Source organism: Schistocerca gregaria, chromosome 4, assembly GCF_023897955.1.
Source record: "Schistocerca gregaria isolate iqSchGreg1 chromosome 4, iqSchGreg1.2, whole genome shotgun sequence".
Classification (NCBI taxonomy): domain Eukaryota; kingdom Metazoa; phylum Arthropoda; class Insecta; order Orthoptera; family Acrididae; genus Schistocerca; species Schistocerca gregaria.
The window spans coordinates 753,459,025-753,475,238 of NC_064923.1; the positions used below are offsets into that span (position 1 = coordinate 753,459,025).

The 16,214-nt window shown below is 40.1% G+C and overlaps 1 protein-coding gene and 5 non-coding genes across 20 annotated transcripts in view; 5 read left to right on the plus strand and 1 right to left on the minus strand.

The window, feature by feature from the left end:
* LOC126365765 (E3 ubiquitin-protein ligase Arkadia-like) overlaps positions 1 to 16,214 on the plus strand; it is a 323,922-nt gene that overhangs the window by 295,265 nt on the left and 12,443 nt on the right. For all 15 annotated transcript variants that reach the window (XM_050008269.1, XM_050008274.1, XM_050008281.1 and 12 more), the window contains one exon: positions 12,775 to 12,860. In XM_050008269.1, coding sequence (XP_049864226.1) covers positions 12,775 to 12,860 — 86 coding nt within the window. The remainder of the gene's footprint in view (positions 1 to 12,774; positions 12,861 to 16,214) is intronic.
* Trnas-cga (transfer RNA serine (anticodon CGA)) lies at positions 9,699 to 9,773 on the minus strand. The gene has a single exon. It is a non-coding gene; the product is annotated as a tRNA-Ser (tRNA).
* On the plus strand, positions 10,616 to 10,690 carry Trnas-cga (transfer RNA serine (anticodon CGA)). Its single transcript has one exon. It is a non-coding gene; the product is annotated as a tRNA-Ser (tRNA).
* Trnas-cga (transfer RNA serine (anticodon CGA)) lies at positions 10,916 to 10,990 on the plus strand. Its single transcript has one exon. It is a non-coding gene; the product is annotated as a tRNA-Ser (tRNA).
* On the plus strand, positions 11,216 to 11,290 carry Trnas-cga (transfer RNA serine (anticodon CGA)). Its single transcript has one exon. It is a non-coding gene; the product is annotated as a tRNA-Ser (tRNA).
* Positions 11,816 to 11,890, plus strand: Trnas-cga (transfer RNA serine (anticodon CGA)). The gene has a single exon. It is a non-coding gene; the product is annotated as a tRNA-Ser (tRNA).

Here is a 16,214-nt window from a genome sequence, read left to right on the forward strand (position 1 = left end):
TGTTTTGTTTGTTTGTGGCCATGTAACTTAGCTGTGGGTTAGCCCTCTTTGCAACTTTCCTCTTTTTGACTTTTTTCTTCCAACCTTTACGCGTTGTACAAACAAAGAAAATGAAACAAAAAAGGGTAAAGGAGGAACTAGATATTTTGAGGAGGGTGAAGGGTGGTGGGGAATGGGCAGTTGGCAAGAAGGCAGCCAGGAGGAAAAGGTATTCAGACAGTTATACTTTGCGTTTATGCAATAGATTTGACCTACTGTCAGTGTTGAGTGGAGAGGAGCCTCTTGTAGCTGTAGATGTAGGGAACATGCAGCAGTCCTTAGCAGTTAGGAGGCCTAGGTCAGTTGCAAATTCTAACAGGAAGAAGAAGATTCTGCTGCTAGGTAGTTAGCACGGTAGAGGTGTGGGCCAGCAGTTGCAGGAAGTGTTGGGGAGTGAGTACCAGGTCACCAGCATTGTGAAGCATATTGCAGGGTTGGCTCAAGTGACTGACAGCATAGGGGAGTTTATGTAGGAATTTTATGAAGGAGGATCAGGTAGTGATAGTAGGTGGAACAGGGAGCAGTCTTGATAGGGATGGGGAATATGATGTAGCTGGTGATCTGGTAAAGATAGCTACCCAGACTGGTGACACTAATGTGTATTTTGTGCAACTGTTTCAGCTTCATGATCGGTCTCATCTTAATGCGGCTGTCAGACACGTTAACATAGGGCTGGAGAGGGCGCTGATGGCAGAGAGCATGGGTCACATTTCAGTGGTGCCATTTGGGTCTGTCATTATATCAGGTTTCACTATGTATGGCTTGCACTTCAATAGGTATGGGAAGGGGAGGCTGGCAAAGCATATAGGTGACATTGTAGTGGGTGGTGGTGGGATCACTCATAGAAATATTGCTGTAGTAGTTGGTGTTAGAGCTGCACATTTTTTAGATGGAAGTCAGCTGATAGGTATACCCGCTTAAGGGAAGTCGCTCTAAGGACTCATCTTCAGAGGATGTCATGTTTCCAAGTAGAGAAGGAATTAGCACATTTCATCAAAATATAAGAGGCATTAGAGATAAAGTTAGTGAACTGCTTATAGATGTTGACTCTGAAATTAGTAGTATGTCAGAGCACCACTTAAATAATTTGACAATTCAGAGGCTTCCTTTATCAGGATACAGATTAGCTGGTCGTTTTTCAAGGAGTTCCTTGTGGGATGGGGGAGTGACTACGTACGTTAAAAAAAAAATGGTATTCCATTTGAGTCCCAGACGTATCAAGGCACTGTGCTGGAAGATATTTGAATGTTGTGCAGGGGCAGTTGAATTTAGTGAAACTAAACTTCTAATTGTTGTTGTTTATAGGTCCCCTAACTCTGACTTCAGAGCATTTCTGCTCCAGCTAGAGAGGGTTCTTGATTCACTTTACAGGAAGTGCCAGAAATTAGTTACATGTGGTGACTTTAATATAAATTTTGTATATGAGAGTGCAAGAAAAACGATGTTGGTAGATCTCCTAAAGTCATATGAGCTGATGCAGACCGTGTTTGTTCCCACTAGGGTGCAGGGGAATAGTAGCACAGCCATAGACAGTATTTGTATCCATTCTTCATTACTAGATGGGCATTCTGTTAGTAAAAGGGTGAATGGCCTTTCAGACCATGATGCACAAATTTTAACACTAAAAGGCTTTTGTACACAAACAAATGTCACATATAATTACAAACTATGTAAGAAAGTTAACCCAACAGCAATACAGAGTTTTTAAACCTTGTCAAGGAACAAGAGTAGCAGAATGTTTATAGTGCCGATAACATAGATGACAAATATAATGCTTTCCTTAATGCATTTCTCATGCTCTTCACAGTCAAGCTACAGTAACCCATTACAAACCGTATTGTAAGGTGCTTAAAATGTTATCAGGAAGGAAAAGAGTATGTGGTATGCAAATAGAATAGCCAATTCACAGAATAAAATTAAAACCATATTGTCTGTTGTGAAGGAAGTGTCTGGTCAGCAGCACAATTCACTTCATAGTAAAAATATTTCTGTTACTGATAGATCATATATATGCACAGTATTCATTTTCTGAGCATTGCTGGTGAATTAAATAAAAATTGAGTTTCTACAGGGAATCATATAACTTTCTTGGCAAATGCCTTTCCACGATTAATGCCTGAAATACTCCTCAGTGATACAGACAAGGGGGAGATTGAGTCAATAATTAAGTCACTGAAGACTAAGGACTCTCATGGTTATGATGAAGTGCCTAGCAGAATATTAAAGTACTGTGCTGCACATGTTAGCCCTGTATTAAGTCATTCGTAATTTTTCCTTTAGGAATGATCAGTTTCCTGAATGATTAAAGTACTCAGTAGTAAAGCCACTTTATAAAAAGGGAGAAAGGGATAACGTAGACAATTTTAGACCTATTTCTATGCCATCAGTGTTTGCTAAAGTTATTGGGTTGGGTTGATTTGGGGAAAGAGACCAAACAGCGAGGTCATTGGTCTCATCAGGTTAGGGAAGGATGGGGAACGAAGTAGGCCATGCCCTGTCAAAGGAAGCATCTCGGCATTTGCCTGAAGCAATTTAGGGAAATCACGGAAAACCTAAATAAGGATGGCCGGATGTTGGATTGAACCATCAGCCTCCTGAAAGTGAGTCCAGTCTGCTAACCACTGCGCCACCTCGCTCCATGCTAAAGCTATTGAAAAGGTTGTGTATGCGAGGATAATTGATCATTTGTATGATTTGCTATCAAATGTACAGTTCGGCTTTAGAAGTCATTTAACAACTAAAAGTGCTATATTCTCTTTTCTCTGTGTAGTACTGGATGGATTAAACAAAAGGTTTCGAACGTTAGGCATATTTTTTTATTTAACTTAGGCGTTTGATCATGTCGGTCACAAAAATATATTGATCCAGAAGCTGGACCATTACGAAATACGGGAAGTAGCTCAAAATTGATTCACCTCTTACTTTAGCAACAGATGGTTGAGAATGGCTGTGATGTGGGGTCTGAGTGGGGTATGGTCAAGTGGGGGGCAGGGATCAGAGTTGGGGCCACTCCTGTTCCTTATATATATATATATAAACGATATGCCCTCTAGTATTACGGGTAACTCTGAAATATTTCTATTTGCTGATGACACTAGCTTGGTAGTAAGGGACACTGTGTGCAGCATTGGCTCGGTTTCAAATATTGCAGTTCTGACCTAAGTTCATGGCTTGAAAAAAATAAACTAATGCTAAATCACAGTGAGACTCAGTTTTTCAGTTTCTAACATACAGTTCAGCAAAACCTGACATTTCAATTTCACACAATGGGCATATGATTAGTGAAACTGAACAGTTCAAATTTCTAGATGTTCTGATAGATACTAATCTGTCATGGAAAGCCCATGTTCAGGATCTTGTTCAAAGACTTAATGCTGCCATTTTTGCTATTGGAATGGTATGTGAAGTGAGTGCTCGTTCAACATGAAAATTAGTGTACTTTGCTTATTTTCATTTGTTTATGTCTTATGGTATTGTATTTTGGGGTAACTCTTCCCATTCTAAAATGATATTTTTGGCTCAGAAACGGGTGGTTTGGGCAGTAAGTAGTATAAGTTCACGAACCTCTTGTCGACCCCTGTTTGCGAGTCTGGGTATTTTGACATTGAACTCTCAATAAACATATTCCTTATTGCCATTTCTTGTAACTGTATTAGCTTATTCCCAAGAATAAGCAGCTTTCGCTCAGTTAATAGTCAGACGAAATCAAACCTGCATTTGGATCTGACTTCCTTAACTCTTGCGCAGAAATGTGTTTAGTATACTGCTGCATCCTTTGTCAGTAAGCTAGAACTCGATTGCAAAAATCTTAGCAGTAACCTTCACCCTTTCAAATCAGAACAAAAGTGTTTCCTCATGTGTCACTCCTTCTATTCTGTCGAGGAGTTCCTTGAAAAATTAAGCTGTTTCTTGTTGTACTGATGATTGCATTTACTTGAACTTATGGATTGATTTTTTCAGCTTCATAAACATTTTACTTATATCTGTTATTACATTTATGTTGTATTTCATATACTGACATGTTCCATGACCTTTCAGATTTGATCCTCAATTTGGTCCTTCGGAACTTGACGTGCAAATAAAAAATTTACTGATGTTTATCTACTTCATGACCATTTCCCATATTTATTCCCTATCCAGTTAATAATAAATTTCTGTTGTTCTTCTTATTCCCCTTCTTCTTACTCATATTTTAATGCTGGGTTACTTTCTGCAGTAGAAAATTTCTAACGTGTTTACAGAATAGTATTAATATTAAGAGATTGCAGTTTGAAAAAATGAAATTGAAAGAAACCCCCAAACAGCTTTGGAAGTCGTATATGCCACACATGTTCGCAAAAGTTTGCAAACTCCTTGACCCTTCAATTCTTGGTCCTCACTTCTTTGCATACTAAACATTTTGAGGTTTTATCTGCAGTTGTTATCAATGAACACAATCAGTCCTCTTGCCTCTTCAGCCATATCTTCATTCCTCACCCCTTGACACCAATTTAAAATTCTGTCTGGTGACTTATTCCTTCTCTTCTCCACAATTCTGACGTCGAGACTTTTGCCGCCCTTGTCTAAGCTATAATCTCATTTTTTGCCTCCCTTTTCTTATACGAAATATTCTAACTCCCACCCACCCACCTCATCCCCTCACCCCCTCATTAGATTCCATCTCCACTGTTCTATCTTGCTTTTCTCCTTTGTTGTTCATCCCATTAATACTGTATCTATCACACTGTGCCTCTACTACTTACTATTTGTTCCTCATTGTTTTCACTTGAGACCACTTCTGATTGTCCATCAAAATCTAGCTTATCTGAATACCCTGTTGTGCTCATTTGACTCCTGTCTTAACTTCTCTGTCAACAGCTCCCTGACTTCTTCTTCATCATCTTTGTCCCCGTATTCAATTACACGTGAAACCAAATTGCTAGTTCCCTTTCCTAGTCCCCTAATGATTCTCCGTTGCATTTACTTTCTGATTTAACAACAGCATCAACTTTCCTTACATACTCTTCTTCCTGATGCCTGTTTTCCAATCTGTTGTTCACTGATTCATAACTCACATCCTTTTCTGTGTTCCTCACCATCAGTTAAAACTCCAACAGTTCCTTCTCACTTCATTGAGTCTATAATGGTTGTTCAGCTTCCATTTGTCCTCCTCTAATGCTCATCTTATCTTCAGGGCTAATGCTTTCAACTGCATCTCATATCAGAGAGTCGTGGGCTTTGTTTCTGTTGACCTTGATTTATTTGTCTCTTAAATCCCCTGCATTATGCACTTCTTGCAGTTGACTCCTAACTGTTCAGTTCATCCCAATCATTAACTTTCCTGATTTCATTTGATTTAGTCTTCCTTCCTCTCTTTGTGCACACTGTTTGATAACATTTTTGAGACACTGCTCATCTTCTGTCCAAGTTGAACAGGATCCTTCACTTTAAAAAAATCTTTTGCTCTAAATATTGTTGTCTCTTTCTATTATAAATTTGAAATACTGTACTGAATTATTGTTGTTCGTAATAAAGTCTTTGCCAAGCTTGATGGCGCTGTAACACCCCATAGCCATTCTGTTAATACTGTGTAGTGTTAAAATTTACTTACTTTCTACAGAGCTTAAGATTCTTGTTCAGTCTGTTCATGTTGGTTAATACAGTCAACCCTCCGTCAACAATTACCGATACAACTATAAAATCAGATACAGCAATAATTTTACGTGGTCCCAGCTTATTTCCTGTATGTATTAATTCCTCCAAATTACAATGATGAAATAATTTGAGCGACATTCTGTTGTGACAAAGACAAAGTTTTATGTATCATACTATGTATCCACTTCTAAAAATCTGACCATAGTGGCACATATTGTTTGTTAAACCTCTCTACCTTCAGCACTGTATTTTCAGAAAATTTACTAAATACTGTGATGGTAAGCAGGTAGGGAATATCATATAACAATGGGCGAGCCATGCTGAGTGGCAAATGGAAAGAGTTACAGAGCTCCTGTGTTTGAACCAATGTTAACTGTTATAGTGTGTACATTGTTGAGCTTGAGTTGCAGTCAGAAGTGTTGTGACAGGCTCATATGCAGTTCCTTCAGGCTTGAGTAATAACACATGGACAATAATCAGTCGTCCTTTTCTGTCAGGTTTTATTAGACAAATCTAGATATCAGCTAGAGCTAGGCATTATCAATGCTAAAAAAATACAAGAAGTACATAGTCAGGCAATAGTATAAAACGTTACAACTTGTGGCGTAATCTGTTCAAAGTCAAATTGTCAGTTGTAGGTTCATTGTCGAACAAATTAACCTACAGAACTTCCTCCATGGTGTGTTCGTTTAGATGCATCTACCTGGTTAATAACAGCAAATCAGTATATTGGTTTTATTGTATTTACAATGAAAATCTGCTTCAAGTGGCACAGAGATTAGTACTCTCTACATTCGTAATGGAACAGCAATCCACACAACTGTCCATCTTTCTGACATTTGGTGCCATCTACGAACTATTCAGTAAATAAGAGGAACCACATACCTGTCATGATGATTAAAGAAAGAGAAAAATAGTACAAAAGATAGAAACATTTAAATCAAATCAGTTCTAATAGTTGCAGCATATAGCATGTGCCTCCTTGTGTTTTGTAAATTTTTTTTTTTAAGTTTTACCAATCTGATTTTACATATGTGTTTTAAGAGTAACAAAACAATTGGCTCACAAGGACTGAAACTGGAATTTTTTATATCTTCTGTGTGTACTGTTACTGTGACAATAAGTCGGACAGCAACGTAAATAATTTTACTTGTATTTTATTTTGTGTTATTCCTATGCAAATTTGGAGTTTTTTTGCTAGAGACCATAGCTGCCTTTCTTTGAGTGTTATATATTACTTAGTTCATATAGAGTTTGCCATACAGCCAACCGATGTGTTCTCCACAAAACCTACCTTCGTTATATAGTCTTCAATGAACTGTGACAGAAGCCTAAACAACAGGGGACTGATGCACTAGGCTGTGCATTGATGTTAAGAAATAGTGGTATGTAATCTAATGTATAAGCCATATAGGTTATGTCATGAGTTGTAACTTTCTATACTATCGCCTGCCTATGTACTTCTTATATTTTTTAGCATTGATGATGGCTAGTCACTAGCCGAAATCTACATTTGTCTAATAAAACCTGAAAGAAAAGGATGATTGATTGCTGTGCTCTTATCATTTGAAAGTCATACCACAGTCGTTGAGTGTGCACCCACATACCTAATGGAAGGTAACTTGATTTGGACAATAACTAAAACTCAACAAACAGACAAGGCTATCAAGATTTTCAAAGACATTGACAATGGAATGAAACAAGCAGACATTGCAAGGGAATATGGACTTGCAGAATCAGCATTAGCTATTTTTCTTAAAAGAAGGAAAAGAAATTGAAGAAAGTTTTCCACTACTTTTTCACTACTTCTTATGTGAGAAATAATTTTTAATCAGTAGAGTCTTATATCTAATTTGTGATTCATATTGCTGATTGATATGATTTAATACTTCATTTTTCAGGTGATGCTGAACAGAGAAGTTCAATAAAACACAGACTTCTAGTGTATCTATTTCAGAGCAACTTAGAAGTAAATTTACCGAGTACAGACAGTTTAAGGTGGATGCAAAGTATTTGAATACTAATACTGGAACTCCATGTAGGTTCCATGCCACTATTAGTTTTGTTTTAATTTTGAATTATTGTGAAAGCCTTCGTGCATGTGATAGCATAACCATACAGGTGCTGCGCAAATTTAAAAATTTGCTGCTGTTTATACTCCTCCTCCAGTTTCCAAACTGACTGATGTTTTATAGTGATTAAGGCTACGGAGATTTCCATTGCTAATCACGCCATTCAGGAGAATAACTAGCCACAACACCTGATTGGGGCAGCAGAATCACAGAAATTGCAAGATGGTGTAGTACATTGGACTGATATGCACTTGTTTCAGGTCACTACCAAACTTAGCTGACTGATCATACAATGCCAGTTTACACCACACACAATGCAGTATACGCTGACACTGCCATTGCCATTCTGTGTTGTCTTTGATGTGCTGAATTTTGTTTCATGTGTTGTTAGCTCTGTGTTTCATGTTTCCTTTTGTGTACAAAAGCAGATGAAATGCTAGACTCAAAAGGAGAGGTCTCCAGCAGTGGAACCGAGTTTTTGAAACCATCTATTTTGTGATGTAGGTTAAGATTCCAGGTATCACACCCTGCAGCCATTCATCATAGTGAGCCCTTGTTTGCAAGTAATTGATGAATAAGAGGGGGGGAGGGGAGAGAGAGAAAGAGAGAGAGAGAGAGAGAGAGAGAGAAAAAGGGAAAAAAATCGGAATTTTGTGTGATGCTCAACAACATAAAAAGAGAAGATTTCTGTAGACTACTTGCGTGATATAAGGCCTTCACATGCTGGACCTCATCAAGTGTCTTAATATTTTTTATTTGTAAATTTTGAAAATGCGATCTATCAGTTAAAGAACAAAAGACAAAATAATCTATTTATGTTGACTGTACAGTAGTGTCACAAATGTATTTTTTATTACAAGACTTCCTTTTTTATGGTTATTGTTGTACATATGTTTAAAACATAACCTAAATTCCTGTTACACTATGAACAAAATAACGGAGATGAAGATTTAAATGAAAGAAGGAATTATAAATAAAACAAATTTCAAGAAAAATGAGGAATAGAAATAAAGTGTGTAGTAAATGGATGAAAAAGCAGGATTATAAAATGAAATAAATTAAATCGTAATTAATGCATAAAATCAATTAAAATCATGTGAACAAAGATTTCAGGTGGAAAAAGAATGATAGGAAGAAAGTACATAAGCTGATATAATGGTTAAATTGATGTGCCAAAGCAACGGAAATATAAAATTACATTTAAACCAATTGACTGAATAAAAAAAATGAGCAAAGTAATTTCAATAAAAATTGAAAAATAAAAAATACTGAAGTACCTGATGGTGATCAAATGCACAACCTTCTCTGCCTCCAGGCTTTCCTTCTCCATCTCAAGGCCTTACACTATCTATAACACAATGCAACCAGTCAGTATGATGCCACTATATTAATGGTACTGAGCATCACGCAAAACTCCGAAATGTCTTTTTTTCTCAATAAGTTGCAAATGTGGGCCTGCCAGGCTGAAGGGCTGCAGGGTGTGATAGCTGGATCTTAACCTACATCACAGTAGAGATGGTAAAAGTCACTCCCACCCCTGGGGACCTCTCCTTGTCAGTGATGTCTGTTAAGGAAGTCAGATGAGGGTGTCAGTGAGGGAAATCCATCAGTGGCATTTGAATACCTTCAGTTTGTATTGATTCAACTATCCAGTGTCAGTCACTGTGTCAGGTGTCTTCAAGAAGTGCAACAATAATGGGTTAAACTACCAACTGAGCTACCGAAGCACGACTCACGTCCGGTACTCACAGCTTTACTTCTGCCAGTATCCGTCTCCTACCTTCCAAACTTTACAGAAGCTCTTCTGCGAACCTTGCAGAACTAGCACTCCTGAAAGAAAGGATACTGCGGAGACATGGCTTAGCCACAGCCTGGGGGATGTTTCCAGAATGAGATTTTCACTCTGCAGCGGAGTGTGCGCTGATATGAAACTTCCTGGCAGATTAAAACTGTGTGCCCGACCGAGACTCGAACTCGGGACCTTTGCCTTTCGCGGGCAAGTGCTCTACCAACTGAGCTACCGAAGCACGACTCACGTCCGGTACTCACAGCTTTACTTCTGCCAGTATCCGTCTCCTACCTTCCAAACTTTACAGAAGCTCTTCTGCGAACCTTGCAGAACTAGCACTCCTGAAAGAAAGGATACTGCGGAGACATGGCTTAGCCACAGCCTGGGGGATGTTTCCAGAATGAGATTTTCACTCTGCAGCGGAGTGTGCGCTGATATGAAACTTCCTGGCAGATTAAAACTGTGTGCCCGACCGAGACTCGAACTCGGGACCTTTGCCTTTCGCGGGCAAGTGCTCTACCAACTCAGCTACCGAAGCACGACTCACGTCCGGTACTCACAGCTTTACTTCTGCCAGTATCCGTCTCCTACCTTCCAAACTTTACAGAAGCTCTTCTGCGAACCTTGCAGAACTAGCACTCCTGAAAGAAAGGATACTGCGGAGACATGGCTTAGCCACAGCCTGGGGGATGTTTCCAGAATGAGATTTTCACTCTGCAGCGGAGTGTGCGCTGATATGAAACTTCCTGGCAGATTAAAACTGTGTGCCCGACCGAGACTCGAACTCGGGACCTTTGCCTTTCGCGAGCAAGTGCTCTACCAACTGAGCTACCGAAGCACGACTCACGTCCGGTACTCACAGCTTTACTTCTGCCAGTATCCGTCTCCTACCTTCCAAACTTTACAGAAGCTCTTCTGCGAACCTTGCAGAACTAGCACTCCTGAAAGAAAGGATACTGCGGAGACATGGCTTAGCCACAGCCTGGGGGATGTTTCCAGAATGAGATTTTCACTCTGCAGCGGATACTGGCAGGAGACGGATACTGGCAGAAGTAAAGCTGTGAGTACCGGACGTGAGTCGTGCTTCGGTAGCTCAGTTGGTAGAGCACTTGCCCGCGAAAGGCAAAGGTCCCGAGTTCGAGTCTCGGTCGGGCACACAGTTTTAATCAGCCAGGAAGTTTCATATCAGTGCACACTCCGCTGCAGAGTGAAAATCTCATTCTGGAAACATCCCCCAGGCTGTGGCTAAGCCATGTCTCCGCAGTATCCTTTCTTTCAGGAGTGCTAGTTCTGCAAGGTTCGCAGAAGAGCTTCTGTAAAGTTTGGAAGGTAGGAGACGGATACTGGCAGAAGTAAAGCTGTGAGTACCGGACGTGAGTCGTGCTTCGGTAGCTCAGTTGGTAGAGCACTTGCCCGCGAAAGGCAAAGGTCCCGAGTTCGAGTCTCGGTCGGGCACACAGTTTTAATCTGCCAGGAAGTTTCATATCAGCGCACACTCCGCTGCAGAGTGAAAATCTCATTCTGGAAACATCCCCCAGGCTGTGGCTAAGCCATGTCTCCGCAGTATCCTTTCTTTCAGGAGTGCTAGTTCTGCAAGGTTCGCAGAAGAGCTTCTGTAAAGTTTGGAAGGTAGGAGACGGATACTGGCAGAAGTAAAGCTGTGAGTACCGGACGTGAGTCGTGCTTCGGTAGCTCAGTTGGTAGAGCACTTGCCCGCGAAAGGCAAAGGTCCCGAGTTCGAGTCTCGGTCGGGCACACAGTTTTAATCTGCCAGGAAGTTTCATATCAGCGCACACTCCGCTGCAGAGTGAAAATCTCATTCTGGAAACATCCCCCAGGCTGTGGCTAAGCCATGTCTCCGCAGTATCCTTTCTTTCAGGAGTGCTAGTTCTGCAAGGTTCGCAGAAGAGCTTCTGTAAAGTTTGGAAGGTAGGAGACGGATACTGGCAGAAGTAAAGCTGTGAGTACCGGACGTGAGTCGTGCTTCGGTAGCTGAGTTGGTAGAGCACTTGCCCGCGAAAGGCAAAGGTCCCGAGTTCGAGTCTCGGTCGGGCACACAGTTTTAATCTGCCAGGAAGTTTCATATCAGCGCACACTCCGCTGCAGAGTGAAAATCTCATTCTGGAAACATCCCCCAGGCTGTGGCTAAGCCATGTCTCCGCAGTATCCTTTCTTTCAGGAGTGCTAGTTCTGCAAGGTTCGCAGAAGAGCTTCTGTAAAGTTTGGAAGGTAGGAGACGGATACTGGCAGAAGTAAAGCTGTGAGTACCGGACGTGAGTCGTGCTTCGGTAGCTCAGTTGGTAGAGCACTTGCCCGCGAAAGGCAAAGGTCCCGAGTTCGAGTCTCGGTCGGGCACACAGTTTTAATCTGCCAGGAAGTTTCATATCAGCGCACACTCCGCTGCAGAGTGAAAATCTCATTCTAGAATAATGGGTTATCTTGATTAAGATTTTCTTTGGTTTGTTGTATTCACTTTAGGACAGTACTGGGTAGTGTCTCACCGAACGAGGTGACGCAGTGGTTAGCACACTGGACTCGCATTCGGGAGGACGACAGTTCAATCCCGTCTCCAGCCATCCTGATTTAGGTTTTCCGTGATTTCCCTAAATCATTTCAGGCAAATGCCGGGATGGTTCCTTTGAAAGGGCACGGCCGATTTCCTTCCCAATCCTTCCCTAACCCAAGCTTGCGCTCCGTCTCTAATGACCTCATTGTCGACGGGACGTTAAACACTAACCACCACCACTGGGTAGTGTCTCCAATAAAGTTGTGGCAGATTTCTCCCTAATCCCTTCCATTTATGCTCTGCCACCTGCATGTAGTAGCCAAAACATGCATCAGTTGTGCATATAATGGTGATGATCCTATGTTTCTAGTAACAGTGCTTTTTTTTTCTCCATGAAATTCTACTGATGAATACAGAGTACAGTATTGCAGCATAATGTACATGTTACACAGGTTTTAAACCAGTTTAAATTGCAGTGCAAAGATAAACCACAAGGATATGTACTATTTCCTTGCTCAAAGTTTTTAATTTTAAGTGATGTGTTATGTGGATAATTTGATGCAATTCACTATCATTTGTATTCACTGTTCTTTGCACCTGTTTTGTGTCCATTGATAAGATGACTGATGTTCCTGGGAGGGGAGATCTCAAAAACTCTGTGTTACATGCAGGAACGTTTGACACTAGGCTGATGTTCGCTTTAACAGTGATTGTGTTTTCCTTTCTTATTGCAGTTCAAGAGAAGAACAGATGATCTGGAAGACAACACAGAGAAGTGTACTATATGTCTGTCAGAATTTGAAGAAAATGAAGATGTGAGGTAAGTTATTCTAACTACATAGGACTGTGTTTAGTGTAGTGATCACTGAAGTATTGAGATTTAAGCTGTGACTACTACTGCAAAGTATCTTGTGTATACCCAATAATAAAACTGTAAAACCGTCATGTATGTCTGTGTGAATGTTCTAATTTCCAGAACAACTAGAATTGTCATGGGTTTTTCACAGGAAACTTCACCATTGCAACACATGGGTTCCATTGCATGGCAGTTGGGACAAGTAAACATAGATATCGTAATTTAAAGTTTTATGAGAAATCATCTGCTGAGCTTAGTAGTTCACATGTAAAATCATCACAGTGTACTACACCAAAGAACCAATAGAAGGTGCTGTTAGTTTCATAGTGCACCAAAGAACCATTAGTTGGTGCTCTTGGTTTATTAAACTCACAAATAATTGAGTTTTCAAATGTTTATGTCTGTGACAGAACTAAGCAATGCAGTCGTATCTTTCACAAATAAAAACCTATGACGAATTTACTTGGCTAGGATATATGGATTTTTGCTTTGTGTATTAAAAACTTGTTTTGCTTCTTCTGATTGTTTCTACTTTTTATTCTTTGCTAGGAAAAACAAATTTATTAAGTTTGCTTTCGGTTTTGGTTGCCGCTCACTACATTTTGATTTTGTTTTGTTTGTGAATGGAAATTCCTAGAAAATGGTCAAATCTTTCTCAATACACCAGAACAGCTAAAAGACTGAGGACCACGCAGTCTCAGAAATCCAGTGAAGATCGTGAAGGGAGACTTGCTTGTGGCTCGAGAACATGGGGCATTATCTTGTTGTTTGGAAACTCTTTCTGAAAACAGATATCTGGATGAGGATATAGTGAAGATCCTTGCTAAAATGCTAAATTTTACACCCACTCCAAAAACACTACCAACAGCAGATTACATCACCTTCATGGATCATATTGTAGCTTATCTCCCATTGAAAGCAGCAGAAGAGGTTCACTGCGCGAAACCTGTAGAACCCTTACAAAGATGCCAGTGCTAAGATCAAACACCTCTGAGGGAGAAAGAACGGCATTGAGAAATTTGTGAGAGGACAAGGAAACTGCCGCACTTGTGGATTAGAATAAGATGTTATTCAATCCTCTAGTTGACAATGCATACAGTCAGATAGATGTCAGTCCTACAATTAAAATTGATAGGAAGGTGATGACTCTTCTGAATGAGTCAGGTGTGCCATGAAACATTATTAACGATCTTAAAATGTGAGCAGCAGTGCCATAACAGCTGTATGGACTTCCCAAAGAACATAGTGAAGAAATTTCTCTAAGACTTATAGTTAGTAATATTGGTGCACCGACATACTGGCTGACAAAATACCTGAAACACATACTTAGTTAATATGTGGGGAAATGTGAACACCAAATCCACAAGCCCACTGAATTTGCACACCACCTCAGTCAATTGCAGCACCAAGGTACATGTATTAGGGTCAGTTTTGATCTAGTCTCCCTCTGGTGTTTCTTTTATGATTCCTTAGAACTAATTGCAGAAAAATTTGAGGGTTGTTTTACAGGACTTCTAATATATGTACCGTAATACAATGTATTGCCAAAGACTATTATGTAGTAAAGCGTAATATCTATCAAATCCATATTCTTTGTAAAAACATTGAATATTTACATTCTGTGAATCAGTGTAAAACTGAGTGTAGCTAAATACTGTGTTTATTTGTGTACATAGCATAATAATGTAGCCTATAAGAAGCAATCTGATACGGATACCACAAGGCAGTGCACTGTAACTACCTAAAACATAAAAAAATACTTTTGGGTTTGCAAATGTTTCATCACCGATCACTAAATTTCCGTCATTTCCATCAGCAGCACCGGCACTGCATGTAGCTACACTTGGTCCACAACATAATGCTCTTGTAACACATCTATCTGATGATGAGTCTGCAGTGGCTTGAAAACATGTTCAGGGTTGAATAAATCATAAAAAAGTGACTGGTTGCATATTTATTACCAGATAAACACCAACAGAGGCAAATGATCAAGTGTTTTGAATAGTCCTTGGCCTAGCAACCATTTGCATACCTATTAAAAGAACTGGCATGATTTAGCTATCCTGCAATACAGGGTCAAGATATAAACATTATACACTTCCTCCAGTTCAGGCAAATTGAGCAAATCAGTCGGTTCTTTTGCATTAGGTGTAATCGAGGGTGGACCTTAGGTGGCTTACAAAAGCACTATTTATTCATGGATGGTTTATGAGGAAACACAGCAAAATTGTGATTTTTGAGTATGAAAATTACCAATTGTGGGGATGGCCACTTCTGTAGTTACCAATATTGAGAGGTGCAAAGTTACTGCACTTTTGCAGAAAGCCATAAAAACCAGCTTTTAGCCACTTTTGCAGTGTGGACTACTCTTATCTAAATAACTAACCATAGCAAATGGCTCAAGTTTTAACTATACATTCCTTAGACATTCATATAGAATCACCATTTTGCTGGTTGCCTTGATTTGATTTTATCAGGGAAGCAAAAACAACATTGGTCAAGCCCGCACTGAAACAGAGTTTATTGTGCTGTATTGTGCCCTGTGTCTCTAGTAAAGTCAACCAATGCCCTTGAACATTGCAAGGAGATCCTTTACTGGTGCTTTGCTAGAGATAATTTCTTCAGGTCTAGTTGATCCAAATATTCTGTGTCTTTTAATCTCCAATGCCTCAGGTTCGAAGATCTGATGTGATGCGGTTTCATCACCCACTCCACACATCCTACATTTGAGGTCTTTTTCTATTATCCCCATTGTATGTAGGTGTCTTTTTAATTCCCATGGCCTACCAATAGTCCAACCACGAGTTTCATTTCTCTCCTATCCTGACCAACCTATTGGCTTGCTCATTACTACTAATTCCTGAGTGACCAGGGACCCACAATAAGTTTACCCTATTGCTTACACCTTGGTCTGTTTTTGAACCGTCAGTAAACCAGATGATGTCCCCAGTATGCTGTCAAAATTTGTTCTCCCAGAGCTCTCTACTTCCAATTACTACACTGAAAGGCTTGTTGAAGCAGCTGGGAGTTGTTATCTAGTCGGCCGGCATTTCCCCAACCATACCTATGTCTACCTCACTCAGTATTTTAGTGAGATGCTAGATACCCCAGTGAGTTCCATTTTTTGCCAGTTTTTAACCTGTGTGCTCCAGCTGCTGCCTGCATCTTTACCCACAGGTGTAATGAGGAACATGTCCAGCATGGTTTCCATCCCAGCAGTGGGTGTGCTGCTAATACTGCCTGTAATGACTAAGCAGGCCAATCTCTGCACCTTAGCAAGCCCCCTAGCAGCTACCTGCTGTTCTACCTCTTTCCACC